Genomic DNA, 19,355 nt, shown 5'->3' on the forward strand with positions numbered 1-19,355 from the left:
TAAAACTAAGAAAATCGTAAGTACAATAGAGTAAAATAGACCAAAGCTGAAGCCAAAGAGAATATCTTCAAAGCAGGCAGGAAAAAAGTTATTTTTAATACAGAAATTAGTTTACAGATGACTACTTAATAGAAATGACAGAAACAAGAAGACATTGAAATGAAACCTTCAAAAATGCTAAACAAAAACAATCTCAATCTAGAATTTTATATCCAGAGAATACAGCCTTTCAGAATAGACATAAAATATATTTTCAGATAACCAAAAAGAGAACTGGTCATCAGCATTGGTCATGCAAGAAGAAAGAAAGAGAAACAAGAAGGATAAGTGTTTAGGTAAATCTAAATTAGTGGTTCTCATCTGAGGGCAGGATGATTCCATTCATACCCTAGGAAACACTGGTAATGTCTGAAGACATTTTCGGTTGTCATAACTGAAGGAGCATCTACTGGCTTGACGTCAGGGATGCTACTAAGTATAGAAAGGCCAGTTGCCCAATAAAAAGAATTATCCAACTCAAATGTTAACAGTGCTGAGGCTGAGAGAGCCTAATATAAATGAACTTTGAGTATAAAACAATAATAATAATAATCTTTTGTGTGTTTAACATATATAAAGAAGTAAAATATATGACAAAGCAGCATACATGCTAGAATGAAGCTAAAGGTGTCCTGGTCCTTGCGCTGTGCAGGAAAAGGTAAAGGTACCGATTTGTATTAGATATCGTAAGTCTAGGATGTGTGGGGTAATCTGTACAAAGAACATAAATAATTGCCAATGTAATAATAAAAACTAAGTAATCATTTTAAAAAAAGCAAGCAAGAATAGAAACAAACACAGGCAGATCAAAAGAAAGCAAATAGTCAGAAAAAAAAATGTAAACTGAAATGTATCAGCTATTACATTAAATAACAAGAGACTAAATCTTCCAATTAAAAGACAAAGGTTGTTAGACTGCATTAAAAATGATATGCTGATAGAAAGTATACTGAGCCCTGGCCAGTGTGGCTCAATAGATTGAGGGCCAGACTATAAACTGAAAGGTCGCTGGTTCAAGTCCTGGTCAGGGCACATGCCTGGGTTGTGGGCCCAGTTCCGGGTTGGGGGCATGTAAGAAGCAACCAATAGCTGTATCTCTCCTTCTCTTTCTCTCTCCCTTAGTGTCTCTCTAAAAATAAATAAAATCTTAGAAAAAAGAAAGTATATTGAAAATATAAGACTATAGAAAATTTGAAAATAAAACAATACAAAAAATATGTTAAGCAGACATTAACCAAAACAAAGCAGCTACATTATTATACAAAGTAGATCTTATGACAAAAAGCGCTACTAGAGAAACACAAAGAACCTAATGATAAAAGCACCAGAAAAATATAACAATTATGAATTTTCATATACCTAACAGCCTCAAAATATGGTATTAAATATGAGCAAAATGATTTCTAAATATTAAACTATATCCAAAAATAAAACCAAAAGATAATATAGTTTAAAAACAATAAAGACTCTATTGTTAACCTTATTTGTAAATTAAAATTAAAACACAAAAATACTTCCAGAAGACATATGTACAAGAACGTTGATAATAGCAAAATATTAGACAAATTTTATATATATCAAATTATTTGTTAAATAACTCCTAAAATGAAAATAATGTATACAGACCTGATGGATTTATATACACTGACATACAGGGTAGAGCAAAAATAGGTTTACAGTTGTTCGTGTAGAAAATAATATAATAATTAACAAGTAATAATATAAGAATAAATTGTGTTTTACATACTCACAAATGTAAATCTACTTTTGCCATACCCTGTACATACCAATACATCCAAAATTTATTACTGAGCTTAAAGGAAATAGGATGCAGCGTAACATATATCAAAGAACTCTATTTGAGTATATATATATATATATTTTTTTTGTTGTTGTTGTTGTTGTTGTTTTGTTTAGAAGGGGTCATGAAAGATAAACTGAAAGAGGGGTTAGGAAGCTATGGTCCCCAGGCCAAATCCTGTTTTGGGGGGTTTTTGTTTTTGTTTTTGTTTTTGTTTTAAACAAAGTGCCATTAGAACAGTCATGCCCATCTATTTACCTATTCTTCCATGGCTACTTTTGGGCTACAATAATAGCAAAGCTGAGTAGTTTTGACACAGAGTATCAGCCAGTAAAGCCAAAATATTTACTCTCTGAACCTTGAAGAAAAAGTGTGCCAAACCTTGCACGAAACTATTAATTTTGGTTAAGGAGACTATGTTTTATACTTTATACATATGTGTATCATTTTGAATTTTAAAAAATATATACTATTTTATGACACTTAAACACATCTTTTCTATTTTTGACAGGGCAATGCTATTTTTATTCAACAATCTTATGAAAAGATATAATAACCAGAGTGTGTACACAGGAGAACTAGAAAGGACCTTAAAAAGAAATGCTAAAAAGAAAAGATTACAGACTTAGGAGAGAGTAACTGTGCCAATATGGCTTCTATCTTTAAATCTCTCATGGGCTATCATGTGGACTACAAATGGTAGCTCAACCTAAGGAAGAGTTTTCTCACAGAGCTGTCTAAACATAGAAGATAAAGAGCTCCCCATTACTGAAAAAGTACATGACTTTAAAGATTCATTCAAACTCTGAGTTCTATACAGTGAAGCACCATACATTATTAATGATGTAGAATGCTAGGAAAAATAGCATCACCTGAGCACAACAGAAACACAGACTATAAGTAGGATCACAAATCAAGGAATATGTAGTTCTGACTAAATAAGCATATGCATGAGACTCAGAAACAGATGAAAAGTAAAAACATCTTGAAATTAGAAAATCTTTGGAAAGAGATTACTATACAAAGTGATTTATTTATAAACCCATCTAGTTATAATTCACTAGATTCTATCTGTAAACAACATGTAACTGTTGTGATTAAAAACCTTCAGTAACTATTTCTCCAAACCAGAGTTCCTGGATCTTGGCACAAATGACTTTTTTTTTTTTTTTGCCGGCTAATTCTTTGCTGTGGAGGCCTATCCTAGACACTGTTAAGACATTTAGCAGCATCCCTGGCTTCTATACACTAAAAGTCTGTAGCACAACCCCTCACCAAGTGTGACTACTAAAAATGTATCCAGACATTTCTGAATGTATTAACTAGGGGTAAAATCATCCCCAGTGTAGAAGTATTGTTATAAACTATGCCTGGCAAACTTTTGCTACAAACTATTTTATATTTTAAAGGCTACATTGTTAAGTCTATATTGTAACTATGCAAATCTGCCATTGTAGTGCAAAAGTATAAGCAATATATAAATAAATTACTGTGGCTGTTCCAATAAAACTATGTATGGATATTAAAATTTTAATTTCATTTGGTTTAATCTGTCATAAACTATTCTTGTTTTAAATTTTAAAATCATTAAAATTTAAAAACCATTTTAAACACCCAGTAGGCTCAATTTGGCCTCCGGCCCCTAATTTCCTAATCCCTGATCTAAGATACTATCAAAGTCACAGCTTGGATCTCAAGGCCCTCCCTGATATCACTTCACTTCTGCCTTTGGAGAGGTCTGAGATCACACATCATTGCTAAGTAGCTCAGAGAAGTTGGGATTGTGAATTTTATTCATTACATGATTTAAATGTATGATTTCAAAGAACCACTCTCTTACTCTGAACATCAAAGTGGTAGCCAGTCAGAGAAAGACAAATACACTACAATTAATAGTCATATGTGAAAACAAATAAACAAACTGAACTAACAAGCAAAACAGAGACAGACTCACAGATGGAGAATAGATAACAGCTGGTGGGGGTGGGGGTGATTAGGGGGTGGAAGGATTAAACAAAAAAGAAAAAAGCACTCATGGACCTGGAGAACAGTGTGGTGATTGCTGGGGGGAAAGGGTGTAAAAGGACTAAATGGTAATGAAAAAATAAAGATTAAAAAATATTAAAATAAAAAAACTTTTCAATTACAGCTGACATTCAGCATCATTTTACTTTCAGGTACATAACAGAGTAATTAGACATTTTTATAACTTTCAAAGTGATCACCCAGGTAAGTCTTGGGTGATCTAATACCCACCTGACTATATTTCTTATGCTGTATTTTATATCCTTGCATTCCATATTTATTGATAACTTATTTCTTATTTTAAATTACAGTTGACACTCAATATTATTTTATATTTGTTTCAAGTGTACAGCATAGTGAATAGAAATTTATATATTTTATGAAGTGACTATCCTGCTGAATCTAGTACCCACTTGGCACCATACATAGTTATTACAATATTATTGACTATATTTATTCCATATGTTGTACTTTACATCCTCATGACTGTTTTGTAACCACCAATTTGTATTTGTTAATCCCTTACCCTTCTTATCCAGGCCCAAACCCCTCCCAATCTGGCAACCTTGAGTTTGTTCTCTGTATCTATGAGTCTGCTTCTGTTTGGTTTGTTCATTTATTTTGTTCTTCAGATTACATATAAAAGTAAAATGGTATGATATTTGTCTAAGTCTGTCTGACTTAGTTCACTTAGCATAATACCCTCTAGGTCCATACATGTTGTCACAAATGGTAAGATTTCATTATTTTTATGGCCAAGCGATATTCCACTGTATATATGTATAACATCTTCTTTACCCAATTGTCTATCAATGGCCATTCAGGTTCCTTCCACATCTTGTCTACTGTAAATAATACTTCAGATGAACACTGGCATGCAAGTATCTTTTCAAATTAAGTGTTATGAATTTCTTTGAATAAATACCCAGGAGTGGAATTGCTGGGTCACAAGATGGTTTTATTTTTAATTTTTTGATGAACCACACTGTTTTCCACGGTGGCTGTACTAATTTGCATTCCGACCCACAGCACTGGGGTTCCCTTTTTTCTACATACTCGTCAACACTTGTTTATTAATTGATGATAGCCATTCTGACAGTTATGAGTTGATATCTCATTGTATTTTTTTTTGCATTTCTCTGATGATTAGTGACTTTGAATATCTTTTCATATGTCTGTTGGCCATGTGTATGTCCTCTTTGGAGTCTGCTTCTGTTTGGTTTGTCTTCTGTTTGCTTTGGAGAAATGTCTATTCAGGTATTCTGTGCATTTCTATTGAATTGTTTAAATTTTTTTTGGTGTTGTGTATGTTCTTAAATTTCAGATATTAATCCCTTACTAGATATATAATCAACTAATACATTCTCCCAATCAGTAGGTTTCCTTTTTATTGATGGTTTCCTTTTTGTACAAAACCTTTTAGTTTGATGTAATCCCATGTTTACCTTTTCTTCTGTTTCCTTTTCCTAAGGAAATATATAAAACAATTTTTACTAAGAGCATATCAGGAAACATGCATGTTTCTTTTTAACTTTTATAGTTTAAGATCTTACATTTAAATGCTTAATCCATTTTGAGTTTATTGTTTTACATGGTGTAAGAAGGTAATCTAAGTGCATTTTTTTGCATGTATATGTCCAGTTTTGCCAGTACCTATTACTGAATATGCTATCTTTACTCCATTGTACATTCTTTGCCCTCTTTGTCATATACTAATTGACCATATAGGCATGAATTTATTTCTGAGATCTCTATTCTGTTCCACTGATCTATGTGATTACTTTTATGCCAGTACCATGATGTTTTTCAGCCATCTTGATACAGATTGCTTTGGGTAGTATGGACATTTTAACAATGCTAATTTTTCCAACCCATGCCCACAGTATGTACTTCAATTTAGTTGTATCTTCTTCAGCTTTTTTCTCCAATGTCTTTAATTTTATGAGTACAGGTCTTTGACATCCTCAGTTAAATTCATACTTAGGATTTTTTAAAATTTTAATTGTTGTTCAAGGACAGTTTTCTGTCTTTTACTCCCATCCCAGCCCACCGCTGTAGTCCTCCCCACCTCCCTCCCATTCTGACCCCCACTTAGCTTTTGTCCATGTGTCCTTTACACTTGTTCCTGTAAACCATTCCCCTTTTCCCCTGAAACTCACTCCCCTCTCCCCTCTGGTCACTGTCAGCCTGTTCTGGAGATTTCAGGGTCTTTGGTTACATTTTGCTTGTTTGTTTGTTTTGTTACTTAGGTTCCTCTTAAAGGTGAGATCATATGGTATTTGTATTTCACTGCCTGGCTTCTTTGCTTAGCATAATGCTTTCCAGTTCCACCCATGCTGTTGCAAAGGGCTGGAGCTCCTTCTTTTTTTCTGCTGCTTTGAATTCCATTGTGTAAATATACCATAGGTATTTTTGTTGTTTTTTATGGCTACATTTTTAAAATACATTTTATTGATTATGCTATTACAGTTGTCCCATTCCCCCTTTATTCCCCTCTGCACTGCACTCTCCCTCCCACCAACATGCCCTCCCCCCTTAGTTCATGTCCATGGGTCAAACATATAAGTTCTTTATCTTCTATATTTCCCATACTATTCTTGCCCTCCCCATGTCTATTTTCTACCTACCATCTATGCTACTTATTTTCTGTACTGTTTCCCTCCATCTCCCCCTCCTACTCCCCTGTTGATAACCCTCCATGAGATCTCCATTTCTGTGGTTCTGTTCCTGTTCTAGTTGTTTCCTTAGTTTGCTTTTCTTTTTGTTTTAGGTGTAGTTATTAATATCTGTGAGTTTGCTATCATTTTACTGATCATATATTTTACCTTCTTTTTCTTAGATAAACCTCTTTAATATTTCATTTAATAAGGGCTTGGTGATGATAAACTCCTTTAACTTAACTTTATCTGAGAAGCACTTTATATGCCCTTCCATTCTCAGTGAAAGCTTTGCTAGATAGAGTAATCTTGGATGTAGGTCCTTCCCTTTCATGACTTGGAATAGTTCTTTCCAGCCCCTCTTGCCAGTAAGGTCTCTTGAGAAATCAGCTGACAGTCTGATGGGAACTCCTTTGTAGGTAACTGTCTCCTTTTCTCCTGCTGCTTCTAAGATTCTCTCATTTTTAATGTTGGGTAAAGTAATTATGATGTGCCTTGGTGTGTTCCTCCTTGGTTCTAACTTCTTTGGGACTCTTTGAGCTTCCTGGACTTCCTGGAAATCTATTTCCTTTGCCAGATTGAGAAAGTTCTCCTTTATTATTTGTTCAAATAACTTTTCCACTTGTTGCTCTTCCTATTCTCCTCTGGTACCCCTATAATTCATATGTTAGAATGTTTAAAGATGTCCTGGATGTTCCTGAGCCTCTCCTCATTTAAAAAAATTCTTGTTTCTTCATTCTTTTCTGGTTGAATGTTTCTTTCTTTCTTCTTCTGGTCCACACTGTTCATTTGAGTCCCAGTTTCCTTCCCATCACTATTTTTTGTAAATATTTTATTTGTTTGTTTTTAGAGAAGGGAAGGGAAGGAAAAAGAGTGGGAGAGAAACATCAATGTGTGGTTGCCTCTCATGTGTCCCCTACTGGGGACCTGGCCTGTAACCCAGGCATGTGCCCTGACTGAAAATCAAACTGACGACCCTTTGCTTCACAGGCCTGTGCTCAATCCACTGAGCAACACCAACCAGGGCCCTTTCCATCACTATTAATTCCCTGTACATTTTACTTTACTTCACTTAGCGTAGCCTTCATTTTCTCATCTAATTTGCAACCAAATTCAACGAATTCTGTGAGCATCCTGATTACCAATGTTTTGGACTGTGATAGGTTGGCTATCTCTTCATCGCTTAGTTGTATTTTTTCTGAAGCTTTGATCTTTTCTTTCATTTGGGCCACTTTGTTTTTTTCTCAGTGTGCCTGATTTGTAGTGAGGGGCAGAGCCTTAGGTGTCTGCCCAGGTGGGGCCACCCAGTGGCTGTGTTGTGATGCTGTATGTGGGGAGGGATTTGAGAGGGAACAATGGAGCTTGATCTGCTCTCTGCCAGTTTTTAGTCACTTCCCCCCCACCCACAAGCAAAGTGGGCCCTTCTGATGCTGATTCCTGGGTGGGTGGGCTTGTGTATGTTCTAGGATCCTCTGGGTCCCTCCAACGAACTCCCCTGTGAGGCTGGGAGTTTCTCTTGCTGCTGACTCAACCCACACTGGTGTTTTTAATCAGTGGTATGAGGCTTTATTTCCCTGAGTTGGGACCCCAGGTTGCAAAGTCTGTCTTGCTCCCCAACTGTTGCTCTGGATTTATCAGCATGTGAATGTGGGACCAAAGGCTCCACTAGCTACTGCCAGGTCTGCCAACTGGTGACTTGCTGGACAGTGCTGCCTGCCACACTCCGCAATCCACAGCCTTGCTGGGTCTGCCAGCCACCACTTTGCCCACCCCAGACCTCCATCCACCACCTTGCTGTTAGTATTCTCTGCCTGGCCAGTCTCTGCCCCTCCTACCGGTGTGGATGAATGGGTTTTGTTTAACTCCTTGGTTATCAGACTTCCATACAGTTCCATTTTCTGGCAGTTCTGGTTGTTTTCTGTTTTTAAATTGCTGTTGTCCTTCTTTTGGTTGTGCAAGGAGGCACAGTGTGTCTACCTATGCCTCTATCTTGGCTGGAAGTTATCTACCAGTTTTTTTATCCACTACTTAACTGATGGGCAACTAGGTTGCTTCCAACACTTGGCTATTGTAAACTGTGCTGCTATGAATATCGGGGTGCATAGGTTCTTTTGGAATGGTGTTTCAGTGTTCTTAGGATATAATCCTAGCAGTGGAATTGCTGGGTCAAAAGGAAGATCCATTTTTAGGTTTCTGAAAAAATTCCATACTGCTTTCCATAGTGGTTGTACCAGTCTGCAATCCCACCAATAGTGCAGTAGGGTCCCCTTTTCTCCACAACTTCTCCAACAGTTTTTTGTTGCTTTGTGTATGATGGCCAGTTGAACCAGTGTGAGGTGGTATCTCACTGTGGTTTTAATTTGCATTTTTCTGAAGCTATCAATACTGAGCATCTTTTCATATGAGTTTGGAACCTTTCTATGACTTCCTTGGAGAAGTGTCTGTTCAAATCCTTTGCCCATTTTTTAACTGGGTTGCTTGTCTTGTTAGAGTGGAGTAGTGCAAGTTCTTTATATATTTTGGAGATTAAACCCTTGTCTGAGGTATCACTGGCAAATATGTTTTTTCCATACAGTTGGTGCTCTTTCTATTTTAATACTGTTTCCTTTAGCCATGCAGAAGCTTTTTATTTTGATGAGATCCCATTTGTTTATTCTTTCCTTTATATTCCTTGCTCTAGGGGACATATCAGTAAAAATGTTGCTGCATGAAATATCTGATATTTTCCTGCCTATGTTCTCCTCTAAGACTTTAATGGTGTCACTGCTTATATTTAAATCTTTTACCCACCTCAAATTAATTTTTGTGTGTAGTGTAAGTTGGTGCTTGAGTGTCATTTTTTTGCACATAGCTGTCCAGTTCTCCCAAAACCATTTGTTGAAGAGGCTATTTTTAGTCCATTTTGTGTTGCTGCCCCCTTTGTTGAATATTAATTGACTGTAGAGGGTTGGGTTGATTTCTGGGCTCTCTGTTCTGTTCCACTGGTCCATTTGTGCCAGTACCAGGCTGTTTTGATTACAGTGGCCTTGTAATACAGTTTGTCATCAAGTATTGTAATCCTCCTATTTTGCTCTTCTTTCTCAAAATTGCTGCAACTATTTGGGGTCATTTATGGTTCCATATAAATTTTTGAAGTGTTTGTTCTATGTCTGTGAAATATGCCATTGGTACTTTAATAGGTATTGCATTGAATCTGTAAATTGCTTTGGGTAGTATGGACATTTCGATGATGTTAATTCTTCCAGTCCATGAACAAGGTATATGTTTTCTTTTGTGTCTTCCTTCATTTCTTCTTTCCATGTTGTGTAGTTTTCTGAGTACAGGTCTTTAACCTCCTTGTTTAGGTTTATTCCTAGATATTTTATTTTTCTTTTTGCTATATTGAATGGATTTTTTTTCATGATTTCTGCTTCTGCTGTTTCATTGTTGGTACACAAAACTGCCTTTGATTTCTGAATATTGACTTTGTATCCCGTTGTTTTGCTAAATTCATTTATTAGGTCAAGCACTTTTTGGGTGGAGTCTATAGGATAGTGTACATAGAAAATGTACACTATCATGTCATCTGCAAACAATGACAGTTTTGTTTCCTCCTTTTCAATTTAAATGCCTTTTATTTCCTTTTTTATCTGATCTCTGTGACTAAAACTTTCAATACTATATTGCATAGAAATGGTGAAAGTGGACAACCTTGTCTTGCTCCTGATCTTAGTAGAAAATATTTTAGTTTTTGCCCATTGAGTATGATGTTAGCTGTAGATCTCTCATATATGGATGGCCTTTAGTACGTTGAGGAATGCTCCCTCTATTCCCACTTTGCTGAGTGTTTTTGTCACAAACGGGTCCTGTACCTTATCAAATGCTTTTTCCACATCTATTGATCATGTGATTTTTGTCTTTGCTTTGGTTTATGTGGTGTATTACATTTACTGATTTGCGAATACTGAACCATCCTTGCATCCCTGAGATGAATCCCACTTGGTCATGGTGTATGATCTTTTTAATGTATTGTTGGATGTGGTTTGCCAATATTTTGTTGAGGATTTTAGCGTCTATGTTCTTCAGTGGTATTGACCTGAAGTTTGTTGTGTCTTTATCCAGTTTGGGGATTAGGATGATGCTGGCTTTATAAAAAGTTTGGGAGTCTTGCATCATTTTGAATTTTTTGGAATAGTCTGTGAAGGACAGAATTTAGCTCTTTCTTAAATGCTTTGAAAAATTCTCCTGTGAAAGCATCTGGTCCACGGCTTTTGTGTGTCGGGAGTTTTTTGATTACTGCTTCATGTGCTGTTATTGGTGTGTTCAGGTTTTCTGCTTCTTCTTCATTGAATTTTGGAAGATTATATTTTTCTAGAAATTTGTCCACTTCACCTACGTTTTCGCATTTCTTGGCATACAGTTCTTCATACTAATTTCTTACAATCCTTTGTAATTCTGTGATGTCAGTTTTAATCTCTCCTCTTTCATTTCTGCTTGTGTTTATTTGGGTCCTCTCTCTTTTGTTCTTGATGAGCCTTCTTAAAGGCTTGTCAATTTTATCTTTTCAAAGACAAAAGCTCCTAGATTCACTGATCCTTCGAATTGTGCTTTTAATCTCTATGTCATTTCATTCTGCTCTGATCTTGGTTATTTCCTTCCTTCTTCTTGCTCTGGGCTGTCTTTGTTGTTGTTGTTCCTCAAGTTCTTGTAGGTGTGGGGTTAGGTTGTTGGAAATATTTCTATCTTATACCTAGGTATTTTTTGATGCAATGTAAATTAGATTGTTTTCTAAACTTCTCTTTCTGGTAAGTTATTGGTAAATAAAAATCCAATTTCTGAATGTTAATTTAGTGTCCTACTATAGTACTAAATTAATTTATCAGGTTTAATAGCTTTTTTTTTGGTGGGAACTGTAGGGTTCTATCTATACAATACCACGTCATCTACTAATAATGACAGGTTTACTTTTTCCTTTGTTTTTATATATTTTTTCTTTCTCTGATTGCTGTGCATAGAATTTCCAATGCTATTTTGAATAAAAAGTGATGGAAGTAAACATCCTTGTCTTTTTCCAGACCTTAAGGAAAACTGTTTTAGATTTTCCTGTTTAGTATGATGTTTACTGTGAGCTTGTCATATATGGTTTTTATTATTCTGAAGTATGTTCCCACTATTCCAACTTTGCTGAAAATTTTTATTATAAATGGATGCTGTGTTTTGTGCAATCTTTTCCTGCATTATTGATAGGATCATATGATTTTTATCCTTCATTTTGTTTATGTGTAGTATCACATTTATTGATTTGAGAATATTCAAGCAACATGGCATCCTAGAAATAAATACCAATTGATCACTGTATGTACTCTTTTTAAAACATTGCTAGATTCAGTTGCTAATATTTGAGGATTTTTGCATTTATGTTCATCAGGAATATTGGTATAGTATTTCCTTTTTTGGCAATATCTTTGTCTAGTTTTGGATCTAGGTAGCCTCATAAAATAAGCTTGAAAGCCTTCTCTCCTCTTGAATTTTTTGGAATAGTTTGTGAAAAATAGGTGTTCATTCTTCTTTGAATTATGGTAAAATTCATTTGTAAAGCCAAGCTGTCCTGGACTTTTGTTTTTTGCGTGTTTTTGATTAGTAATTTAATATCCTTGGTTGTAACTGGTCTGTTCAAATTTTCTCTTTCTTCTTTTGAAATTTCATTTCATTTAAAAAATTTTTATTGTATGTTTTCTTCTTAATTCAGTTCTGCAAGACTGTATGTTTCTAGGAATTAATGCATTTCTTCTAGACTGCCCAGTTTGTTGGCATATTTTGTTATAACCCTTTGTATTTCTGTGATGTCATTTGCAACTTTTCTCTTATTTCTGATTTTATTTGATTTTTTCTTTTTTAAATATATTTTATTAATTATGCCATTACAGTTGTTCTATTCTCCCCTTCATTCCCGTCCATCCTGCACACCCCCTCCCCCACCATTCCCCCCTTTAGTCTATGACCATGTGCCTCAAGTTTTCTAGATTCTATATTTCCCATACTATTCTTGCCCTCCTGTCTATCTATTTTCTACCTACCATCTATGCTACTTATTTTCTGTACCTTCTCCCCCCATCTCCTTCTCCCACTCCCCTGTTGCTAACCTTCCATGTGATCTTCATTTCTATGGTTCTGCTACTGATCTAGCTGTCCTCTTAGTTTGCTTTCGTTTTAGGTGTGGTTCTTAATAACTGTGAGTTTGATGTCCTTTCACTGTTCATCTTTTTTATCTTCTTTTTCTCAGCTAAGTCCCTTTAACATTTCATATAATAAGGGCTTGGTGATGATGAACTTCTTGAATTTGATCTTATCTGAGAAGCACCTTATCTGTCCTTCCATTCTAAATGAAAGTTTTGCTGGATAGAGTAATCTTGGTTGTAGGTCTTTGGATTTCATGACTTGGAATACCTTTTTCCAGCCCCTTCTTGCCTGGAAGGTCTCTTTTGAGAAATCAGCTGACAGTCTGATGGGAACTACTTTGTAGGTGACTGTCCCCTTAGCTCTTGCTGCTTCTGGGATTCTCTCCTTCATTTTAATTTTGGCTAATGTAATTATGATGTGCCTTGGTGTGTTTCTTCTTGGGTCCAACTTCTTTGGGACTCTCTGAGCTTCCTGGATTTCCTGGAAGTGTATTTCCTTTGCCAGATTGGGGAAATTCTCCTTTATTATTTGTTCAAATAAGTTTTCCACTGGTGGCTGTGCCTTTCCCCCTTCTGGTACCCCTATAATTCGGATGTTGGAGCGTTTAAAGATGTCCTGGAGGTTCCTAAGTCTCTTCTCATTTTTTAAAATTCTTGTTTCTTCATATTTTCCTGTTTGGCCATTATTTTCTTCCTTGTGGTTCACTCCCTTGATTTGAGTCCCAGTTTCCTCTTCATCACTATTGGTTTCCTGTGCATTTCCCTTCATTTCAATTAGTTTAGCCTTCATATGTTCCTCTAATTTGTGACTATAATCAACCAGTTCTGTGAGCATCCTGATCACCAGTGTTTTGAACTGTGTATCTGAAAGTTTTGCTATTTCTTTGTTGCTTAGATTTATGGGCTCTGGGGCTTTAAGATCTTCTTGAGCCATTTTTGGTCTGTTCATGCCCGTTAATTATGAGGAACGAAGCCTTAGACATTTACCAGGGCGGGGGGCGCCCAGGTCGCTGAGTTGCTAAGCTGTATGTGGGGGTGGGGTCAGAGTGGGGAAATTGCAATCCCCTCTGCTGCTTCTTGCCGCTGTGGCGTGCTCAGTCCGGTCGTCTCACCACCGTTTCCTTCGCTGGTTTATCTGCACACAAATGCGGGACCACAGTTAACCCGCCACCCTGCACCCTCACTGGGTACACCAGTCGCTCACTGGGTCTTCCCTTTGCAACCCCATGCCTGGGATCCGCGCGTCTGAGTCCATCTGACCGAGTTTTCCTGTGCAATCCTGCTCCGCCAGCTGCTGGCTTTGCCCCTCTTACTCGTCAGGCTGAAGAATTTGTTGTTATCAGACTTCCGAAAAGTTCAGTTTTCTGTATTCTGGTGCTAATATTTTGTTGTCTATCAACTTGATTGTGGGAGAAATCACAGCGTCTGCACCTATGCCTCCATCTTGGCGGAAGTCTCTCTCTTTTTTTTCTTGACGAGTCTGTTTATACTTAAAGGTTGATCGATCTTCTTTATTTTTTGAAAAACCCAGCTCATGGTTTCACTGATTTTTTATATTATTTTTCAGGCTGTTTTTCATTGATTTCTATTCTGATTTTTATCATTTCCTTCCTTCTACTAACTTTAGCTTTATTTGTTTTTCCTTTTCTTGTTCTATTAGGTGTAAGGTCAGATTGCTCACTTAAAATTTTTTATTGCTTTTTAAGATTGGCCTGCATTGTTATGCATTTCCCTCTAAGGTCTGCTTTTGCTGTGTCCCATAGATTTTTGGGTTGCTGTCCTATTTTTATTTGTCAGTTAATGAATGACATTTATACCTAGGCAGAGAATCCAGGGTGGCAACCCTGTTTTTTCTATATTCATTAAGGTTCCTAGTGGGAGAAGACCACAATATTTGGCTAGAGTAAAACACTGATCATCCCCATTTTGTATACATTTGGTTGGCAGGCACTATGATGAGGAAGGCTTATTTTAACCCCAGTACATGGTCTTCCATCCAGATGCTCTTGGAATTCCCATAGCTTACTCACAGGTTTTGAAACAGACCTGTAAGATAGTAGCATCTGGATGGTAACAGATCACTTTCAGACAGAAAGGCTGAATCAAAGGCTTAGAGGGTGTTTTGGCTATTTCCTAAGGTCTAAACAAAATTGTTGGTTGACAGTCTCTGGCTACTGTTGGTCCTTTGAGACTTCAAAGTCCCTTCTTTGCAGTTTGACGTTTGAATCTCTGTATGCAACATCACCTTGAACCTTAACCATTCCTGCTCATCACTAGCCAGAGTGGTCTTTCCTGCAATATAACAGCTCTGTTCTGGTTGACAGAGATGATCACGGTAGGTCTGTGAGGACTGGGATCATTTCTTCCCTGAACAAAGGTCCTTTAAAGATTCTGGTTCCTTAGGATCCCTTGAGTTTCATATTCTCTTCCATATACCCTGGCTGTGTGGAGAGGGCAGCTGATCTCACAAAATCATGACAATGAGGAAACCTGAGGGAAGAGCAGCAAGAGAAGGGCCACCAGGCAGTGGTGAGGATGGGGACACTGGCTCTAAGTTCAGAGGGGCAATGGATACTGTACAAACCTTCCATTCAAGGACTAACTGCAGGTCAGAGAGCATGGCTGGGTGATCCTTCAAGAATATGTGTGTATTAAGCTTTGAAGGGTTTCTCTTTACCTGTCCCTACTACTTGACTCTACAGTTCCTGGACCATCCTGTCGAACTACAATGCTACCACCAGAATTAGTCTTTCTCATCAAGAGTACTGAAATATTTCTCAAATGTTTTTTTCAGCTTTACTATGTGTAGGGCCCTGTGGTGCTCTTGAAAGCAGCTGATTAAGAGTTACTCTTTGTCGCTCTTACCTCTTTATAACTGATGGCAGTTTACTGTTATATTTATATACTGCAATCATGTCCCTTAACCTAACAAAGAAAATTACAAAGCTAGAGAATAAAAGAACAAAATAGAAGAACTGGGAAAATGAGTTGGATCAGTCACAAAATGACTTGGTAGACAGTTGGAAAGGAATCTCTTGAGTGACCTCTGAAAACCTACAAAACAATGGTACAGAGAAGCATTGGCAAACAATGGTCCAGGCACAATGGCCTATTTTTGTAAACAGATTTTTACTGGCATACAGCCATACTCACTTGTGTAATATTGTCTGCTTTTGTGCTATATAGGCTGATCTGAGTAGTTGTGACAGCAAACATGTGATCTGTAAAGCTTAAAATATTTACTATCTGGTCCTTTCTTAGAAAAAGTTGGCTCTTGCCGACTGGTCTAGAGATAAAGATATTAGAAATTCTTTGATTCTGACAGAAAAATTCTAAATTCTGATTTGGCAGTACTACTATACCATAGATCCCATAGGTCACATGTGTTATTTCTCAAAGATTTCGCTGCTGAGGAACAGAGGCATTATTACCCAGTTTTCAGAGGTAAAAACATAGTCACCATTAACTCAGAAATTGTTTCATTCTTATTCTAGAAACTGGATGGTGAAAAACCAGCATGAAGTTTGTAAGTTTGTTTTCACTTTTTCTGCTTATAATTTTGCAAACTGATTTTGGAGAAAATGAGGAAAATCCTAGGAAGCAAAGGAAGATGTATAACAGAAGACTGAAGAAAATTTCTTCCCCTGTGCACAGATCCAGTAGACAGCTTAGAATACAGCAAATAATGATGGTGACGCCAACAGCAAAACTTCCCATGGTTAACTTGGATTATAGCACAGAGAAGTTTGAATCCTTTTTAAGTTTTCTTGGAGTAGAATCAAGCTATAATGTACTACCAGGTAAGGAAACAGTACTAGAGATGGGCGGGGGGGAGAGAAAGAACCTCCATGAAGATAATTTTTTAAAAACTCAACTTATCTTTTGGTTTAATCTATGAAGATAAGTTTTCAATTGATTAAAAAAATCATTCATAGAATGCACTTATAAAATTATTGGAAAAAAGACAAACTAATTAATTTTCCTACAACTACACTTATAAAACCATAGTTACTATTTTGTTTTATTTATTTCTAGCCTGTTTAGTCTGTCATGTATTTTAAATAGCTGTAACCATAACATAGAAAACATATACATAAATTTGTAAACTGCCTTTTCACTTGTAATGATATGCCATTAGGTAATAGAAACAAACAATTTAGATGATTCTATGAACACATGGCTATTAAATATTTTCAATAAAAATTTTTCAACAAAAATGGAATTAAGTTATTTCATTTTATACAGACTAAATTACTAAATTTTTAACAGTTGAAGGAATTAAAAATTCTGCCAAATATTTCAACTAGGCATTTTTAAGAACTAGTATTTAATGGTCGACATTTTTGCAGACTTGGAAGGAAAAAGTAATTATACTATACATATGTTACCATTGCATAAAACTTTCAAAAGACAAAAGAAAATATCACCATATTATATTCCACTCAAGAATGAGTGGCCAATACTTCATGTATTGTCTCTAGAAAACGAATGCTTCTATATGATGGTAAGAGAAATAAATCTTCTCTATAAAGTTAAGGGAAATAAATTTTCTATGCAAATATACAACTAAGATCACATGCACAGCATAATTGTGAGAAAAGTCAGAGGCAGGAAAATCTGCTAAGAAGATATGATAATAGTGTACCCATAACTCCTAAAGAATAATGAAGTCAACTTTCCTAATTATTTGGAATGATATCCAAGCTGTAATAGGAAACAAAAAGGTTGAAAAGTAGTATGTATAATGTGATCTAAAATCTGTTTAAAAATATGTAATATAGGGAAGTGTGCATAAAAACACATAGCTGTATACTAAACATTTCTCAGTTGCCCTAAAATGTTTTCCAGTGGTCTTACAGCACTTTTAAAAAAATCATAGTAAAATACACTTAAAACAAAACTTACCATTTAACATTATAAAGTATATAAACCCTCACTGGTGTGGCTTAGTGGATTGAGTGTTGGCGAGCAAACCAAAGGGTAGCTGGTTTGATTCCCAGTCAAGGCACAAGCCTGGGTTTTGGGCCAGGCCACCAGTGGAGGTGTGTGCAAGACGCAGCTGGTCAATGACTCTCACATGTTGTTGTTTCTCTCCCTCTCTTTCTACCTCCTTTCCCCTCTCTCTAAAAATAAATAAATAAAATCTTAAAAAATTAATATTATAAAGTAAACAATTCAGTGGCATTTAGTACACTATGCTGTGTAACAATTATCACATATCTAGTTTCTGAACACTTTCTTCACCCCAAAAGGAAACTCCATACATATTAAGCAGTCACTCCCCATTTCTCCCTAACTCAGCCCCTGGCAACTACTAATCTGTCTCTAAAATATTCCTATTCTAGATGCATCATATTAAAGGAGTCATATAATGTACAGCCTTTCATATCTGGCTTCTGTCACTTAGAATAAAGACTTCAAGGGTCATCCATGTTGTAGCATGTCAGTACTTCATTTTTATGGCTGAATAATATTTTACTATACATTCATTTATTCATTCATCTGTTGATGGACATTTGTGTTGTTTCTAATTTTGGCTACACTGTAAATACCACAGCTATAAACACTTGTGAACAAGTTTCTATTTGAACTCCTGCGTTCAATTTTCTCAGGCATATACTTAGAAATGGAATATGGAGTACCTAGGAGCTGAGACATATGATCATTTTAACTTACTGAGGAACCACCAAGTGTTTTCTACAAAGGTGACAGATACCATTTTACATACTGACCAACAATATTCAAAGATTCCAACTTCTCTTCATCCTTGACATTTGTTATTTTTCATTTTTTAAAATGCAGTCATTCTTGTGAATGTAAAGTGGCATTTTAATGTACATTTCCCTAATGACTAATGATGTTGAACATCTTTTTATGTGTTTATTTCCCACTGTATATCATCTTCTGAGAAATATGTACTCAAGCCCTTTGCCTAGTTTTTAATTGGGTTGTTTGTCTTTCTGTTAAGTTATGAGTTCTGTATATATGATTTGCAAATATCTCTCCCATTGTGTACACTTTCCTTTTACTTTCTTGACATTATCCTTTGATGTATCAAAATTTTAATTTTGATAAAGTCCAATTTATTCTTTGCTGCTTGTGCTTTTGGAATCATATCTAAAAATTCAAGGTCATGGAGATTTACACCTATGTGTTTTTCTATGAGTACTGTAGTTTTACCTCTTCTATTTAGGTTTTTGATTCATTTTGAGTTTAATTCTTGTATTTGGTGTGAAGTAGTAGAAAACTTCATTCTTTTGCATGTGGATATCCAGTTGTCCCAGCACCATTTGGTGAAGAGACTATTTTTTTCCCCTTATTGAATGGTCTTCATACTCTGGTCAAAAATCATTTGCCCATATGTGCGGTTTATTTCTGGACTCTCACTATCCCATTAGTCTACATGCTTATCCTTATGCCACACTGCCATAAGCTGATTATTGCAGCTTTGTACTAATTTTTGAAAAAAGTGTGAGTGTTTCAATTTTGTTCTTTTTTTAAAGTTTGGTGGGGTTTTTTTTGGCAATTTGGGGCCCTTTGTAACTCCATATGAATTTGAGGATGAAATTTTACATTTCTGCACAAAAACAAAAAAGGCTGTTGGAATTTTGATAGAATCTTGTATTTTTGTAGTCAGGAAGAAAATTACACGAATCAATTTTTTTTCCTGGGGAG

General features: G+C 35.9%; 2 protein-coding genes across 4 annotated transcripts in view; one reads left to right on the forward strand and one right to left on the reverse strand.

Annotated features, from left to right (window-relative positions):
* The window catches only part of CENPP (centromere protein P), a 377,506-nt gene that overhangs the window by 65,283 nt on the left and 292,868 nt on the right, over positions 1-19,355 (reverse strand). The window lies entirely within an intron of this gene.
* The window catches only part of ECM2 (extracellular matrix protein 2), a 54,657-nt gene that overhangs the window by 3,984 nt on the left and 31,318 nt on the right, over positions 1-19,355 (forward strand). Inside the window, exon 2 of the mRNA XM_037157089.2 lies at positions 16,175-16,480. Coding sequence (XP_037012984.2) covers positions 16,198-16,480 — 283 coding nt within the window. The 5' untranslated portion in view covers positions 16,175-16,197. The remainder of the gene's footprint in view (positions 1-16,174; positions 16,481-19,355) is intronic.

Source organism: Artibeus jamaicensis, unplaced genomic scaffold (genome assembly GCF_021234435.1).
Source record: "Artibeus jamaicensis isolate MK-2021 breed Jamaican fruit bat unplaced genomic scaffold, CSHL_Jam_final contig_288, whole genome shotgun sequence".
NCBI lineage: Eukaryota > Metazoa > Chordata > Mammalia > Chiroptera > Phyllostomidae > Artibeus > Artibeus jamaicensis.